Source organism: Delphinapterus leucas, chromosome 8 (genome assembly GCF_059928025.1).
Source record: "Delphinapterus leucas isolate spDelLeu-1000000601 "Yukka" chromosome 8, BTC_Dleu_Yukka2, whole genome shotgun sequence".
Taxonomy (NCBI): Eukaryota; Metazoa; Chordata; class Mammalia; order Artiodactyla; family Monodontidae; genus Delphinapterus; species Delphinapterus leucas.
Genome location: NC_143136.1, coordinates 54,033,435 through 54,046,397, shown reverse-complemented (window position 1 = coordinate 54,046,397; position 12,963 = coordinate 54,033,435). Strand labels below are relative to the sequence as shown.

General features: G+C 39.0%; 1 protein-coding gene across 1 annotated transcript in view; it reads right to left on the bottom strand.

The window, feature by feature from the left end:
- Window positions 1-203: 203 nt before the first annotated feature.
- The window catches only part of ZNF385B (zinc finger protein 385B), an 84,861-nt gene continuing 72,101 nt past the window's right edge, over window positions 204-12,963 (bottom strand). Inside the window, exons 5-8 of the mRNA XM_022570153.2 lie at window positions 4,851-5,096; window positions 3,883-4,061; window positions 3,204-3,305; window positions 204-1,762 (exon numbers count right to left, since the gene is read on the bottom strand). Coding sequence (XP_022425861.2) covers window positions 1,544-1,762; window positions 3,204-3,305; window positions 3,883-4,061; window positions 4,851-5,096 — 746 coding nt within the window. The 3' untranslated portion in view covers window positions 204-1,543. The remainder of the gene's footprint in view (window positions 1,763-3,203; window positions 3,306-3,882; window positions 4,062-4,850; window positions 5,097-12,963) is intronic.

Genomic DNA, 12,963 nt, shown 5'->3' with positions numbered 1-12,963 from the left:
TTTTTGGTAGACCGCTACTGTGATTTTGGGCCACACTCACAACTTTGGTTCAACTTCTCAGAGATTCAGAGAAAACAGCAGTAAAGTCTTGCTTCATGCAGACGCTGTAAACAGTAATGAATACACATGACAAATAAATATGCTGCAAATAAGAACTGACAATGCTAAATATGTAAGAAGCAATCTTTGCACCTACTGAAAAGCCTTCAGACGATTTCAAATTGGAGGTGTCTCAACAGAAAATAACTTTGAAAATACAAACAGATTTTTATTTTTTGTACTTTTATTGAAAAGGTACATTTAAAAAAATACACAGACATTTTACCATTTACAGACTGCAGATATAGATGCTCTAAAAGAGTTCACTCTATTTTGCTGTCTTATACCTCTTGCCCCTGATATGACAAACATTCCAGTCCTGTTGATATCAGCTTAGAAACGGGGGCATGGGAGCATGACCTGCAACAGATTCAGTGAACAGAAAGACAGATTGTTCAATTATAAATTTTTTTTTATCTTCTGTACATTATTGCATTAGGGAGCCACAAAATTATGTAGCATCATTACAAATGAAAACACATTAAAAATGAAGAAGATAATGATGTAGAAATACATGGATTCATTGTCTTCTTGCTGAACGCACAAGAGGTGCAAAAATGTGCAATTTAGGAAGCTCTTTTTCTGTTTGTATACATTTGCTTAGCAACTCAAACTGGTGAGGAAGCTACAAAATAAATTAAACAAAAATAGCAGACAGGTAGTAATTAGAGCTATGTTATATGGCTTTCTATTTCGTTTAAATATCACCAAATAAAATGTAAAATAAAGAAAATACGTTATCTTTTGTTCTCTTAAAGAGAAAATTCAAAGCTACTTTGCTTCCTAACATTTACACAGCAACTAAAAATGTTTAATTCAGACAAGAGATACAGATCTAGTACTACACAGGATACAACAGTACTTGGGTCTAAAACAGTACACAATCCCTGTCAACAATAGTACACCAAAAAGAAAACGCTGTGATCCGTTGGTAAGATGGTATCCACAAGTAAGCACTTGTGTTCATCTATTTTTGTTCCACACTAGAATGTGCCCAGTTGGATTCCAGGATTATTTACAGACGTGTGAGGAAGACCCTAGTTTTCAAGTCTGTCAGGAAGATATTCCATATTGTTTCTAAGCCAGATCACACCCACGGAAAAATAGTCAGAAAATGATATATATGTATCTATATATATTTTTTTTCTGACCAATACATTTGCCAGAAACTAAATATCTCAGATACACAAATTGTATGGGGTAGGGCAGGGGGAGGGACTAGGGAGATAAAGCTTCTGCTTGCTCAGATTCTGAAATTATAGGAGCGGCCCCAAAAAGCACTCTCGAATCTAGCGACTTACTCTTTGGAGTTGGGGCTCAGGTGGTACCCTGCATTTTGCAGTTGGGTGGGTCACTGCAACACCAAATGCTCAAACTGCTGAATCCTTTTGGCTTTCCTGCTCTACTTTCCTACTGGCCTCAACCGTCTGGGGGCTTGCAGACATTAGTACGGGGCGAAGAGGATGGAGGCGGGAGTGGCGCGGATGGGGCCGTGGCCGGGCCTCAGCAGAGCAGGAGGGATGGCTGGAGCCTGGAAGAGCGAGGCCGACGGCCGGGGTGGCAGTGACAGCGCGGAGGACACTGCCGCCGCCGCTGCCAGGGGCGAGGACAGGAAGGCCGGGGCCAAAGGCTTCATCATATCCTTCTGGAATGCAAGTTTTGCCTAATAGAGGGAGAAAACCAGGAGTGGGGTGGGGAGATTGTTTTGAATAACAGCAGCACAGATATTTTCACAAGTAAAAGAGCGACATTCAGAAGTCAAAATGTAAACATCTTAACTCTCAGAAGTCAAGACATGATTATTTTCACAAAGCTGGTTTCAAAGGTTCTTGGCATACCTTTTCTTTGATTTGTTTCCATTTCAACTCTTTTCTGGTGGTCCTTGCCCCTGGGCACTAGGACAGAGGAAAGCCTCTCTGAATAGATACTGAAAGTATTTTTATGCTGCTGCTCACAAGGAAAAAACAAACACACCCAGAAGGTTTCCTGCTTAGATTATGGAGCTCAATTCAAACTAATGACTTGTTTTAAAACACAAAGAGGCTTTTTGGAGAATATGCATTACCCTTTACTTCACCTCCTCTTAAAAAAGCCGCATTGGGTTAGGTAACTGGAGTTTGGGACCTTGGGGACCCATGAACAGTCACGAAAACAAAGTCAGTTTACACCTCTCTGGCCACTTAAAAAGTATTACTTGAAAAACTGCAGCTAACTCAAATTTGTCATTGGCAATGATTGTAAATGGGCTAGAAACTTTCTCTATTTAGAAGGAATCCCAAGGTGGAATCTTCCTGTGAAGTAAGAAATCAATCCTTAATCCCTCTCTTTTGCAATCAGGAGGAGTTTTGCAAGCTGGATTTACTTAATGCGTAAAATGCCTGCATGCAGCATCGACTGAGCTTTGGAAAAACTGGAGGTAATGTCAGTATCGCCTTCAGCTGGCCAATCCCAGCTTTCAACCTCAGCAGAACACCACGCTGGGCTGAGTCCCAGGGAGACTAGGAAATCCATCCATCTGGGTATTTATATGACATCTATTGGTGGAGGCCCTTAATGTTTTTACCAAGATACTGAAAATAGCACATTTTGAGAGCAGGTAAGACAGGCTGACTATCAACATGCCTACTAGACAGGGAAAGAGAGAGGAATACACACAGCCACTGTACTTATTGGGGAAAGAGAGAGAAAGAGGTGGGGGGAACACCCCAGAAAGGAGGAGGATATTAAATAGATGGATTTTGTGTTTGGAAAGCAATCCCTTCCCCCAGGTTCAACATGTTCCAAGATTCCTCAGGCATCATTGCCCTTGTTCCTGAGCCTTTACTTTTCTGTATATGCTGAAGAAGGGAATCTCTTGAAAAGGTCCTGGTGAAGAGTAAGGTATTAGCCCTTAAGGAGGTTCAGTTTCTTTTTTTCTAAGGGAACTTTCTTCAAGGTGTCCTCCAGCAGGGACTAAGTTCATTCTAAAGCTTCTCTCTATGAGGGCTATTTAAGTTCAAAACCTTTTCAGGACCAATTAGACCCTAGGCCCTCCTTACCCACAGTGCCTGCCCCAGCCAGCAAGGCTGCCCCACAAAACAGACAAGTAGGCGAAGTGAACTTACTGCTAAAATGCTTGGGCTCCGCTGGAGTTTATTGTAAGGGCTGTACTTCGGCTTCAGTGGTTTCCCTGCAACTCGATCCTTATGCCTTCTGCTAGAAATGTGCTGAAAAAAGTTTGATGCATTAGCTGAGTCTACATGTGAGTTTTATGCCATGTAAAACATATTTCCTAGACAGAGGTAGTTGGTTCCTCCATTCCCAGTTCTAGGTCCATGGTTCCATGGTGGTGTGGGTAAGATCGCCACACCCTCTAAATTAAGACTTGCTCCCCACTCTATTGTAACACCTCTGTCCCTTTCCTTTCTCTATAGCACTCCTCCGACTTTGCCTGGTATTATCACCGTGACTGATGAGTCTGTCTCCCTAAGCAGATTTTGGGTCCTTGGAAGACAGGCTGAACATTTACTATCTTAGAAGTTCCTGCTCAACTGTAAGCTCCAGGTGACTGCTGTGCTCATTGGTCTCTAACACCAAGCCTAGAGTCTGACATGTAGTAATAGTAGGTGCACAGATATTTGGTACTTTTTCTTCCACATAGCACCTGTATGTTGTATACCATAGGTATCCTATAAAGTTAGGAAATTTAACTGTGAGCAAAGTGAGAACCATTATATAGATTAGGAGATACATAGTCAAAGGGTGACCCCAAGCGACAGTGACTACTAATTCAGGATACATTACCTGTTTGAGCTGAATTTCTGAATTAACGTGAACATCACAGATTTCACAATGAAATGTCTTGTTCTGTAGTCCTGACCCCTTAGTGCCATTCTGCATCTTTAATCTTGATCCAGGTCTAGGATAGGACTTAATTGGACCAGCCCCATTACGAGCTTCAACCATGGTCTTGTGTTTAGATCCTAAGACAGAAAGAAACATATATTAAATAGCTATTTACGAACTATATGAAGCTCTTGAAAAGTTTATCTTCGGGCTGAACTTCCCAAGACATTTTTTAATGATGGTTTTAATGTTGATTATAGATTTAACACATTTTCACTGTAAAAAAATGAGAAACCATGAGTATATAATAAAGAAAATATAGAGAAGCATAAGAAAACAAACATTACCTCTGTTTTCACCACCCAGAGATAACCACTGTTATCCTTTTAGTGTATTTCTTTTCAGCTTCTTTTTTTGGTATACTGAAAAGTGTATTTTCAAAATTGGGATCATGCTAATTAAATATCCCGAAAATTTCACATATCAAATCATATACATATTTTCTTATAATTACACTTTAATGGCTGAGTAATATATTCTATCATATTGGGACTACAATTCGCTCAACATTTCCCTACTGAGGAAATATTAGGTTGTTTCCATTTTTTTCTCTTAGAAGTGTGTTGCAGTGAACATTGTGCATAGATATTTGTCTTCATTTCTGTCACTTCATCATAATGAGTTTTGGGAAGTATTAGATGCTTTTGAGAAAATAAAGAACAGAACAAGTTTTATCCCCAACCTACTTTTGCCTTGCTGTTTCTAAAGTTGTTATATCGTACATTTCTTAAAATCACTCCTTTGATTCAAAAAAGTAGAGAAGACTGAAGAAACCTAATGTTTGAACAACAAAAGATAAGGTATTCTGATGAGAAAAGGTGAATCTTGTTATAAACATTATTTAAATGTAAACAATAGATGCTAACCTGTGTTGTGTGCCTCTAGCTGTGACAGGGAGTTCACAGCCACTTTGCATAGTGAACAATAAAGTAATTTTTTGGCTTTTTCTTCTTCTGATTCAGAAACAGTACCAGGAGCTCCGTTTGTGCTCTTGGAGGGAGAAGTGGCTGCTCCGGGTGGCAGGGGTGTTGTACCAGGTTTGGGGAGAAATGAGCCACCTTCAGAGCTTGATGCCTGACTGGAACTGCTGACTTTCAACTTCCCTTTATCTTCTAAGAGAGACACAGAGAGAGAGTGTTAAGGCCTCATATACCATACAGACACAGACAAATTGACATAAAGGAATTAAAAATAGAAATCTGATTTCTAGATGTAGTTTTTTTAAAATTTTTATTTTATGTTGGAGTATAGTTGATTTATCAATACAGTGTTGTGTTAGTTTCAGGTGTATAGCAAAGTGATTCAGTTATACATATACATGTATCCATTCTTTTTCAGATTCTTTTCCCATATAGGTTATTACTGAATATTGAGTAGAGTTCCCTGTGCTCTACAGTAGGTCCTTGTTGGTTATCTATTTTATATGTAGTAGTGTATATATGTTAATCCCAACCTCCTAATATATCTCTCCCTGACCCCCCTTTCCCCTTTGGTAACCATGAGTTTGTTTTCTATGTGTAGCATTTTTTTCCAGCACAGATTTTAGTTCATTGAGCTTGATTGAAAAAGAACTCCATGGCATCGGTTTCTGTATCAGGTCACCCCAAGATCATGACGACTCAGGAAAAATGACTTTGTTCTCCCACTTGCATCAGGTAACTTTCTGTCTGATATCCCTGAGTTGTAAATTATGTTCCTTTAATAGATAGGGAAACCAGCTACCTTCCAATCTGATTAAATGATATGATGGTAACATGAAATAAGACATGTAATGGTAGGTTTCATTTGACTACTCGTATTTTAATTATGACATGAACATAAAGTTAAAATTCAATTTTTACACCAGGTTAAATTTTAACCTTCAGGTGTAGGGCAGAGGCGAGGGAAGAAACATGGTTAATTTTGGTTATGATTAGTTAAGTTTTTGCTGCTCTTTGAATGGCAATACGATTTATCCAAAATACAAGATTTAAAGATTCCATTCATTATACTTATTAATTACTGCCAGTCTGAATCAAGTTTTAAATAATGACATTAACCACAAGCACAATATGAGGATTAGCCAAATCATTTACAGACATCTTGGCATTTTGATCATGTAGCTACTAAATGTTGATAATCCTTGAGGCCCCTGTGCAGGCTCTAAGAGGGGTCACAGTGACTTTAACAGAATCTAACACTTCACGGTTCACCTGCTATTCAAGACAGGCTCTGTTCAGTGGCTCCTTTGGGAAAGAAGCTGGAACTTCTAGGGCAACTGCAAAATCCATCACAAGTTTAATCCTAGTAGAGCCTTGCTCTTAGAAAATGTCTGTAGGTATGCTGATAAAATCTCATTAAGACAGAAACGGTGGGGGGTTTCCCTGGTGGCGCAGTGGTTGAGAGTCCGCCTGCCGATGCAGGGGACACGGGTTTGTGCCCCGGTCCGGGAAGATCCCACATGCCGCCGAGTGGCTAGGCCCGTGAGCCATGGCCGCTGAGCCTGCGTGTCCGGAGCCTGTGCTCCGCAACGGGAGAGGCCACAACAGTGAGAGGCCCGCGTACCACCAAAAAAAAAGAGACAGAAAGGGGGACTTCCCTGGTGGCAAAGTGGTGAAGAATCTGCCTGCCAATGCAGGGTACACAGGTTCACTCACTGGTCTGGGAAGATCCCACATGCCGCAGAGCAACTAAGCCCGTGTGCCACAGCTACTGAGCCTGCGTTCTAGAGCCCATGAGCCACAACTACCGAGCCCACGTGCCACAACTCCTGAAGCCGACGTGCCTAGAGCCCGTGCTCTGCGACAAGAGAAGCCACCGCAATGAGAAGCCCATGAACCGCACCAAAGAGTAGCCCCTGCTCGCCGCAACTAGAGAAAGCCCACGTGCAGTAATGAAGACCCAATGCAGGCAAAAATAATAAATTAATTAATTAAAAGAAAAAAAGAGAAAGGGAATTAAAACTGAAAGTTTGTTTGTTAATTGCCCTAGCTAATTTGGAACCATGTACCATGGACCTGGATGACCAAGAGGGAAGGAATGACAAGGGAAACAGCAGTGAGGTTCTGTGTGTCTCTGCTCTATGTGGGGCAAACCAACCCTTTCACACACATCAAAAGTGAGGGGATATCATATTTTTACTTAATTGATTTAGGGATCAGCAGTTGATTTCCATCCCTTTTTCCAAGCTGGATCCATCCATGTCAAGACTGGACATAGCGGGGATACTATAGATGAATTCCAGGTCTGGGTGGTGTTTGGAATAAAGGAATATTCAGATTCCTTTTAATCCTTGGTTTTCACAATCTATATTCCTTTTCAGCAAGTTTATTAAAACTTCAGGGGGCTTCCCTGGTGGCGCAGTGGTTGAGAGTCTGCCTGCCGATGCAGGGGACACGGGTTCGTGCCCTGGTCTGGGAAGATCCTGCATGCCGCGGAGCGGCTAGGCCCGTGAGCCATGGCCGCTGAGCCTGCGCATCCGGAGCCTGTGCTCCACAACGGGAGAGGCCACAACAGTGAGAGGCCCATGTACCGCAAAAACAAAAAACAAAAAAACTTCAGGATGCCACAAAGTATGATGGAAAAGATCTCAGAGTTTTACTAAACTGACCTCAATAGTATGAGAGAAAGAAGTAAAATCATTCTTCCTAAATGGTAGTAGTAAGTAAATTAGATTGAAGATTATTTCAGGCCTGGTACTCTCTTATCTATAAGGATCCCTCAGACTGAATCTGCAATTTTATAGAAATCACAAAGCAGCAAAATAATTCAGTAATCTTAAGATTTGCCCCTATGGAATTGCTCAGTTTTTTGTGATGGAATCTTAAGTTATTGCATAGCAAAATCCTTCCTGGCTTCAAGCATTTCATATTTTATATAAATTCGATCTAAAGAATCTGACATGTTTTAGATATTTATTCACTCAGTCTTTTACTCATATCACTATTTTAATGTCCCTTATGTTGATCTCTCTCTTATACTCTTATATAGAATTTTATAATTTACAAAGTGCTATCACTTACATTATCTTTTTATCTCTTACAACTTATGACTTGAGAAAAAGTTTCAAAAAACTTGTGAAAGAGATAAGGCTGACAATGATTATTCCTACCTTAAAAATGTGGAAACTGAGACTCATCAATATTAAATAATGTCCCACAGATTAGTAAGTAGCATAAGTGAGCATGATATTTTCTCTAAATATTCACCATGTAATGTATTAATCTTCCTGCACAAAGAGAGGACTTCATATGGCATTAACATTATAAAAGGCATACATTAGTCACCTGGAGATGTGAAAAAGTTGTTGCTTTGTTTTACTATTATAGTCTAGTTTTAAAGCATATTTGCCTTAAATGAAAATACCTATACTATTCAACAATCATCTGATTCAGGTTACATTGAGAAGATGGACAGAACTGTATCTTTTTCTCTATATCCCTATTTCTTTAAGAAAAAATACACAGATTTCCTTTTTACATCTCCTTTTCAAAAGAGGTCATTTACTCATTAACAAATGCATATTAATAATATGCTAATTGCTGACAATGTGCTAGACACCGAAGAGGATAATAAAGTATGTGTAGACTTTAAGAAAGTAATAGTTTAGCAGAGGAAATGGATAGTCATTCAGAGATCTCTGATTTATTACAGAAACTGGCAAGAGGCATGAGGGCATAGAATTGGAAGTAATTACTTTTGGTTAGGAAGAAAGACATTTTTCATAAAGGAAGTAGCATTCTGTCTAGGTTTTGAAGATGGGTTTTGAATATCAGATTTAGATAAGCATAGAATAGGGTGAAAAGGAGTAGGAAGTGAATGGCTAGAAGTGGACACGTGAGGAAAGGCTTAGGTGTTAGAAAGCTTGGGGTTTGCTGGTGAATACCTGGTAGGTGAGGATAGAAGATGGCAACAGGTTTAATGGGAGATACTATTATAAAGATGGACTGAGTCAGAAGGCAGAGAATATTTTAAAACTGTTAAAGTAGATACTAAGGGTAGCTGGTTTCCTTTTAAAAAATATTAAGAGGTGTGGAGTGATTAAGATTTACATGATTTAACATTTAGATAAATTATGTTTTAGTTTTTATGCCCTGGATAGGTCCGAGTCTTAATCTTTGAGAATATTAGGAACGCATTTTGACTTTGGAAATGTGTAAATGCAGGTAATTCTGCTACTGGATTGATACTAGATAGTCAATAAGACTGATCCTAAAATCAGGAAAGTCCATGATGCAATAATTTATTTAAATTGTGGCATTCTTTCTGGATCTGTAAACTTATAAGCATCAAAGCCTAATTTTATTATTTCTCATTTTAATTGTTTGATATTTTTATCGAAGTCCATTATATTATTTCTCTTCCCTTACTGGCATTTTTAAAGCCTTCTTATTGTGTGTATTTGAAAGTTTAATTAATGTACTATTTACTTCTGTTTCTTTTAATAAAGATGCATGTCACCTGGAACTTCTGGTTAATATGACTTCCATTTTCAAGTATTCCCTCACCTAATGAAAATTAGCAGGTCTGAGAGTCTTAATTATTTCCTGATTACTCAAACACCTTTTCTAAGGTTTTATCCGACAGGATTTTGAAGCAAAATTTGCTAAGCTACATCAGAATTGCCCTTTGTAACAAATATCCATAATTTATTCATCCAAGTGAATTTAGTTCTTCAAAGTAGCCTTCTTGGGAGGTCCCACTCTGACTCACTTATTTTCCAAAGCGCTAAACATTTTGAAAATCTCTCTTTTTGGAACTGTTTTCATATCTAGTTGATAAACCAGGTGAAGGAAGTCCATTTTCAATATTTATGTGTCACTCTTATTTTTTACTCCAAAAATTTTACTCAAATAAACCCAGCTTATTAGCTCTATTTCACTCAAATACAGCCTCAGAGCACTAATACTCTAACACAGAAGATGAAAAGAACATGCCAGGAGTCTGAAAGCAGTTTTCAGAAACTAATCCTGTTGGTAAATAGAAGAGTCATGTCCATTGATAGGTCTTAACTTTAAAAACAGTTAAAATAATATTCTAACCACATCAGAGATCTTATTTTGAAATAGAACTTTGGAAGTAAACTTCACTTACGAAGTTTACTCTTGATTTAATGTTATCAATATAAGAAGTCTTTTCTAATCAGGTTTCAACAGTTTACTAACATACATATTTTATACAATAAATTTATGCTTGATATAGAAAATAAAGTCAGACAAACATTTAAAAAAATTAAAATCACCCATGATTCTATCATCTAAAATAAAAGTCAACAAACTTTTTCTGCAAAGCACCAGATGGTAAATATAGTGGGCTTTGTATGCCATACTGTCTCTGTTTCAACTTTGTACTGAACTTTGGTATTACGGCAGGAAAGCAGCCACTTGCATATGTGATTCAATAAACTCTTTTTACAAAAAATAGGCAGCAGGCTAGATTTAGCCTGCAGGTAGTAGTTTGCCAATCCTTGACCTGGAATGATTATGTTTTGATATCTATTACTCCACACTATTTTTTATTTTTTTATTTTTTATGGTATGCGGGCCTCTCACTGCTGTGGCCTCTCCCGTTGCGGAGCACAGGCTGCGGACGCACAGGCTCAGTGGCCATGGCTCGCTCACGGGCCCAGCCGCTCCGCGGCATGTGGGATCCTCCCGGACCGGGGCACGAACCCGTGTCCCCTGCATCAGCAGGCGGACTCTTAACCACTGTGCCACCAGGGAAGCTGCTCCACACTATTTTTTAAACAACAGTATATATGAATAGACAGAAACATAATATTCTGTAACTTTTGTTGCTTAGCAATAAATCAAGAATATCTTTCCATGTCAATAAATGTAGATAGAATTGGATCATGATTTATAAAACCAAATGATATTTACTTATATGGATGTACTATAATTTATTCAACAAATCTTTAGATGTTTGGGTTATTTCTGGTTTGCACTTTTACTAATGTTAAAAAGATACTGAGTGGGACTTCTATTGCCTCCATTTCATTCCCCCGTCAGACAACTTCAGGCCTTGGTGATCTGCCCCTCATACTAGGTGAGGTAGTGGAAAGGAAGGTTGGAGAGAGATGGGGCTGGGAATGGTTAGAACTCAAAGAACCTGCAACCTCAGTTTGGCATGGCCGAATGGGTTTCCTTTGGGTCAACAGGACATCTTGAAAGGTGGCCAGGCTTGAACCATGTTATTGGTACAGACACAAGAAGGCTGATGACCAGGACCCTGGCAGCAAGAGCCTGAGGAGTGGTGGGGACTGAGGAAGGATTGGAAGAACCACATGAAGACCTTACATATGGTCCTTGAGAAGCATCTGGACACCTATCATGCAGAAGCCATCAATGATTGTTCTTACATACAACAACATTTGCCCTCCCCCTCCCAATTACTTCTCCTATCCCTAAAAATTGGAAAGGGCAAGAATCAGAAATGATATGATGAGGAAGAAAGAAAGGGCAGGTTATGCCTCTTCCCGTGGTCCAACCTGAGCCAGGAGGAAGGGAGTGTGCAACTGGATAAGAGCCTAAAGTTTCAAATAAGACTGGACTTTCTGATATCTGACAGTGTCTTTGAGGAATGAGAAAGGAAGATTCAACAGAGTATATAGGCAATCATGTTTGTACTCTGCTGAATTCACATATATTCAATAAACCATTTATATAAACAACATTGTGTACAGACATCTCTGTATACTTGTCTGATAGTTTCCTCAGGACCTAAACTTTGAGGAGAAATTGCTGGATCAGAAAGCATGTACATTTTTGAGCTTGTGATGCACACTGCCAAATTGCCCTCCAGATGGTTATACAAGTTAATACTCTTAGAGCTTTGTAAGAGATTGCTGGCTTCCCTGTACCTTTACCAGCCTAAACGTCCATTGTTTTTGCCAATCTGACAGATGTAATACAATATCTCACTGCCAGTTTGATTTACATTTATTTTTATACTAAACAGATTTGAATGCCTTTTCATAAGATTAATGATGATTTGTGTTTCAAAGTAATTTTTAAAAAAATTCTTAATTCTAAAAGGGAACAAAACCCTTGAACTAAATGCATATTTGGAAGTTAAAATTTTTACACTAGATAAGTAAACTTTACCATAATAACAAGCTTCCTTTTATACACAACTAATATATATATGTGTGTGTGTGTGTATTCTATTCAAGTATAGTTGATTTACAATGCTGTGTTAGTTTCAGGTGTCCAGCAAAGTGATTCAGTTATACATACATATATATCTATTCCTTTTCAGATTCTTTTCCCTTATAGGTTATTACAAAATATTGAGCATAGTTCCTTGTGCTGGACAGTAGGTCCTCATTGGTTATCTATTTTACATATAGTAGTGTGTATATGTTAATCTCAAACTCCTAGTTTATCCCCCCTTTTCCCCTTTGGGAACCATTAGTTTGTTTTCTATGTCTGTATACACAACTAATACTGTTAAGTTGGTTGGAGCATGGTTCTTAGAAGCTGAATTCAGGGGCTCGATCCTTATTTCAAGAAGTTTGCTTTTGGGCTTCCCTGGTGGTGCAGTGGTTGAGAGTCCGCCTGCCGAAACAGGGGACACGGGTTCGTGCCCCGGTCTGGGAGGATCCCACGTGCCGCGGAGCGGCTGGGCCCGTGAGCCATGGCCGCTGGGCCTACGTGTCCGGAGCCTGTGCTCCGCAATGGGAGAGGACACAACAGTGAGAGGCCCGCAAACCGCAAAAAAAAAAAAAAAAAAAGAAGTTTGCTTTTATGTAGAACAAAAAAAAATGGCCGAATAGCTGCTCCAGGCAGTTATATCTTAGAGTGATAGTAAAAGCAGCAATAATAATCACAAATTAATAGCTAACACTAATTGAATACTCACTATAGACCAAGCAGTATGGTAAGAACTTATATTCATTATCTCACTTATTTTTCATACACTGTAATGAGGTAGACATTTTACTATCTGTACCTTTTTATTTATTTATTTATTTTTGCGGTACGCGGGGCTCTCACTGTT